At 30.9% G+C, this 5,154-nt stretch overlaps 1 protein-coding gene across 1 annotated transcript; it reads left to right on the forward strand.

The window, feature by feature from the left end:
- Window positions 1-1,392, forward strand: LOC130948379 (uncharacterized). The gene has a single exon (XM_057877095.1). It carries the CDS (start codon window positions 1-3, stop codon window positions 1,390-1,392), a length of 1,392 nt encoding a protein of 463 aa, XP_057733078.1.
- Window positions 1,393-5,154: the final 3,762 nt, after the last annotated feature.

The following is a 5,154-nucleotide window of genomic DNA, read 5'->3' on the forward strand; positions in this document are numbered from 1 at the left end:
ATGGCAGAGGATGCAAAGGTGGCAAGGGAAGCAAAGCTTGCCCAACTACTCAATCAAACATTCCAAGATAATAATCAAATTTCTTCAACTCCCAAGATACAAAGAGTTCCTCTTTTTTGGCGTCAAAATCCCGACTTCTACAAGTATTGCATACCTAAACTGATATCATTTGGTCCCATTCATCATGCCAACGAAAATTTGAGGCAACAAGGTCAACACTTGAAATCTCAATGGACATCCCTCTGCATTGAAGAGTACAGTAAACAAGTACCTCTTTACAATGGTAACAAGCAAACGGCAGCGAATTATTTGTATGGAGTTGTAGGAGATAACATTGTGGAACTGAAGGAGCTGTTTGCTGAGGATGTAATTGAAGAGTATAGTGATGAAGAACTTATTTGGATGCTGTTTGAGGATGGATGCTCTTTGCTCTATTACATGGACCACGTTGATGCTGAGCATCCAGAAGAACTGAAGCTAAAGCTTGATCAGCTGATGTATATTGGCAGAGATATTCCATTGCTGGAAAATCAACTTCCAATCAAACTTCTGCAGCTGCTGAGCAAAACACAAGGTGCTGACTTGGACTATTTAATCACAAATTTTATGAGCATGGGCGAAGAAAAGCGGAGTGGAAGGACAACCATCACAATCCCTATAAGAAATCATATACTTGATTTTCTTCGCTCTTTCTACTTTCATACAGAGATTGAACAGAATATCCCAAACCAAAATGGTGGTATTCAGATGCCTCCTCCTCCTCGTCCTCGTCCTCGTTCCTCCCTAGTTTGGCAAACTTACAAGAACATACGTGATCTCAGAAAATCAGGGATCAAGGTTAAGGCAAACAAGAGTGATGAATGGAAGTGGCATGACATCACTTTCACCTCAAGATGGTTTGGTGGAGAGTTGACACTTCCTTTGTGGATATTCAGCAATGTCACGCATTACTTCTTTCGAAACTTGATTGCATACGAGATGTGTCCGGACTTTCACAACAACTTCGAATGTTGTTGTTACCTTTATTTCATGGATTGCTTGATAGATGATGCTGAGGATGTGAAGGAGCTTAGATCAGCTGGTGTTATCCAAAATTTGCTTCTAAGGGATGAGGAAGTGGCCAAATTCTTTAATGATATTGGGCATGACTTACCCGCTAAAATGTGCAATCAAATATACACCACCGATGCTGCCCCCATTAGTAAGAAATATATCCAAGTGATGCGTCAAATTCAACAACATTACTCGAGTGGATGGAGAACTTTTCTGGCTGAAACACGGAGTACTTATTTCAGTTCTCCCTGGTCTCTACTTGCCTTTCTGGCTGCACTTTTAGGATTAATTCTCGCTGTTCTTCAAACATGGTATACCATACATTCTCCTACAAATTAGTTACCACATTTAAACGATAAGGGTCCGTGTATGTGTGTGTGTGACCCACAGTGATCATGGTTTGCATCTAAAACTCTTAGACAAAAAAAGAGTGTACCTCGAGTTGTTTTCTGTCTATTATTTGTGTGTGTGAGACCCATACTCATTGGCATTATTTGATTCCTTATGTAATGGAAAAACATGGTTGTAATTCAAGCTTGTATAGTATTGTTTGTTAAGGGTTAACTCATTTTCATTCCAAACAGCAAAATTCAAATGATGATAAAATAGACTACTAACACTTGCTATTTAACAAATAGGGACTTAAATTAAAATAGTAGTGTTGTAATCTTTGCAGTGAACAAGAGGTTGTAATTGTTTTTTCGTTTACATATGGAAAAAGCTTGCGTTACCGAACAAGTTTTCACTGATCTTTAGAATGCACGGCATACCATGTTTGAATAAAAGTGAGAATTAATGCTGTAAACGCAGCCAGAAAAGCAAGCAAAGACCATGGAGAATTGAAATAAGTGCTGCGTGCTTCAGCCAACCAAGTCCTCCATTTGTTTGAGTAATGTCTTTCTATTTGAAACTTGACTTCAATATATTTCTTGCTGAAAGGGGCAGCATCGCTCCTCCTATGATTAATCCGTGGTGTCGGTTCAAGTTTTGACTATCAAGTAATCAATATTGTTGCGTGAGTCTTATTTCTTATAGAATCTCTAATACTTTATTGCCTCCAAACACTTGTAGTTTAAAAAAGAAAAAACAGAGAAAAAAGAGTAATGTAACTTTTCATATATTTGTTGTGTTGATGGAGTGAAGGATATGAGGAAAAGATGCTTATTATTTTATGGAGCTTCTCAAGGATGTGATTCTTTGTTTGAGCGAAACTATTCTGCAATAATCCAGCTTCTTTAATCTATTCTTTTCAATTTTTATAGATTGATAATCTTTTTGTTGTTAATCAACATAAATTTCACAAATGGATATATAGAAATATCATAATAAGAAGAAAAAAATTATATAATTAATTAGTTGGACAGAGACTCGTTTACTTTAATTAGTGATATCTCAGTTGAGTTATAACTTATAAATATGTGTTAAAGAAGAAAAAAAAAGGTATCAAGAGAATTGTGGCTAAAATAATTGGAAATAATTTCAAACAAAACTGCCTCTAAGAAAAGATGTATTAAGGAACAACAAATGATATATGTAGTACTATAATATAACTTAATAAACAAGGATGTTTTGATAAAAAGAAAATTTATAGTTTAGGTAAACAACTTAATTAAGTTACTTTTAAAGAAATAGGTTAAATAGTAAATGTTTATATTAAAAGTAATTTATAAATAAGTTATTTTGTGTTTGATTTTTTAATTCTAAAATTACTTATTTTAAAAGAAAAGTGATAAAAAAGCTTTTTATTATGAGAGAAGTCATTTTTTTTAACTTTTTCTTAAGTAATAAAATAAATTTTTAAAAAGTTACAATTTTATTTTAAAAATTATACGAAACATTAATACTACACTTTTTTATAAGTTAAAAGTTAAAAAAAGTCATTTATGAATCCATCCAAACGAGCTCATCGATTCAAACTACGTGTTTAGCGTGTTAATTAACAAAATGACTGATACTAAGCCTCTGATCTTTAAATATACACATACATTTTCTCAATATCTAATAAGTACTGCTTGTTTTGTGTTATAAATAACGTAACTATAAGATTGCAATAAATTATCGTGATTTATGGAAATGTTTGGTAACAAAAAAAATTAGCTTAAAATAGTCATAATTTGCTTTATTTAGTATTTATTAATTGTTGCGATAATTAATAAATACTAAATAAGACAAGTTCTGACTGTTTTTTTTGTCTCCCTAGCATTATTCGTGATATATATGAACATTTAAAATTGGACAAGTACATTCTTTATTCAAGGTTAAATTACACAGTTGATCTCTACATTTTCAGTAAAATTATAAATTGGTCTTTACACTTTAAAAGTTTGTGGTTGGGTCCCTAAAGAGAATTAAAATTTGCAATTTAGTTCCTACTGGTCAAAAAATGTTGATTTAACCGAATATTCTCATAATATGTCGAGAATATTCTATTAAAATAGAGAATATATTGATAATATTCTGTTAAATCAAATACTTTTTGAATGACGGAGACTAAATTACAAATTTTCATTATCTTTGGAGACTCAATTATAAACTTTTAAAGTATAGGACCAATTTATAATTTTACTGAAAATATAAGGACTGACTGTATAATTTAACCTTTATTCAATTACATAAATAATTTTTGTTCAAAACTCTTTCCAACATTATAAGTTGTTCTAATTTATTATAAATTTAATGATATTAATTTTAATATTTAGTAAATTTTCAACTTATAATAGAAAGAATAAAATTTTGCATCCAAGCAAAATACTTAACCAAGTCTAACAAGCTTTTATAACAACTTTTTAAATTACGCGTTTCTTTTTGCTTCTCCTTCTTCTTCCTCGTTTTCTTCTCCTTTTTCATTTTCTTCTCCTCTTTCTACTTATTCTTTTTCTTCTTCATCCAAATTCGCGCACACAGTTTTTTTTCATTCCTTCTTCTTCTCTTCTTCTTCTTCGTCTTCTTCTTCCAAATTCACACACACTTCTTCTTTTTTAATGTAGCGTCTTCTTCTTTTTCTTCTTTTTTTTTCGTTATCGTCATCACCAATAACACTAATATTTTGCAAACATCTATATTGGTTCTGATTTTCTCTGCTGTTATCATTAAATTATTTTGGTTTATTTCTTAATTTGTTTCACTTCATTGTGTGTTAATTAAGATTCTCTTGATTCTACTGAGAAGTATTGACTAAATTTTTTATTTCTTAAGTAATTTCGCTTTATTTCTTAGTTTAATTGAGATTTATTTGGATATAGAAATGAATTTGATATGTTTTTGTTAATAATTGACTCTTTTTGACTGTTTGTTCAAATTGGAACTAATTTCAATTCGTGTGTGTGCTAATTGAGGTTCACTCGATGCTGCTGATAAGTATTGACAAATTTTTTATTCTTTAAATAATGTCGATTCATTTTTTAGTTTAATTGATGTTCATTTGAAAAAAAAGAATATATGATAGCACATAAGAGAGGTGGTGGGTAGTAAACCAAAAAATGAAAAATTCAGGAACTTTTTCGTTAATACACTGTATCTCTCTTACTCTTCTAGTGTATCTATGCATGTATGAACAATGTGAGCCTAGTGAGAAGACTAATTTATAGAGAGAATTGAAGCATATCCTCCACGTATGGTAAGTACTTTTTCGTAATATTTGTGATTAATGATATATAATAATTATCAGCAACATCAATTGAACCTCAATTAACACATAAATGAATTGAAATTATTTCACAAATAAATTAAAATAAACTAAAAAATGAACCGAAATTATTTAATGATAGAACTGGAGAAAATCAGAACCAAAAAGATGTTAGTAAGGCTGGAAGTGAGCCGAGTTGAGCTAAGCTAGACCAAACTCAAACTCGGCTCACAAAAATTAAGCTTGGCTCACGGCTCGACTCATTAACAATTAAGCCTATTTCGTAAGCTCAAGCTCGAACGAAAGCTCACGAGCTAGCTCGAACTCACGAGCTGGCTCAAATAATAGGAACATAATCTATAATTCTATATCAATAAATTATAACTTATATATATTAAAAAATAAATTTAATATATTATCTATCTATCAATTATAAATTTTTTATTTATGTCCCACATCAAAATTATATATAAAAA

Source organism: Arachis stenosperma, chromosome 9 (assembly GCF_014773155.1).
Source record: "Arachis stenosperma cultivar V10309 chromosome 9, arast.V10309.gnm1.PFL2, whole genome shotgun sequence".
In the NCBI taxonomy this organism is placed as follows: domain Eukaryota; kingdom Viridiplantae; phylum Streptophyta; class Magnoliopsida; order Fabales; family Fabaceae; genus Arachis; species Arachis stenosperma.

Coding starts and splice junctions, on each gene's coding strand:
- LOC130948379 (XM_057877095.1), top strand. CDS start 1: ATGGCAGAGGATGCAAAGGTGGCAAGGGAAGCAAAGCTTGCCCAACTA.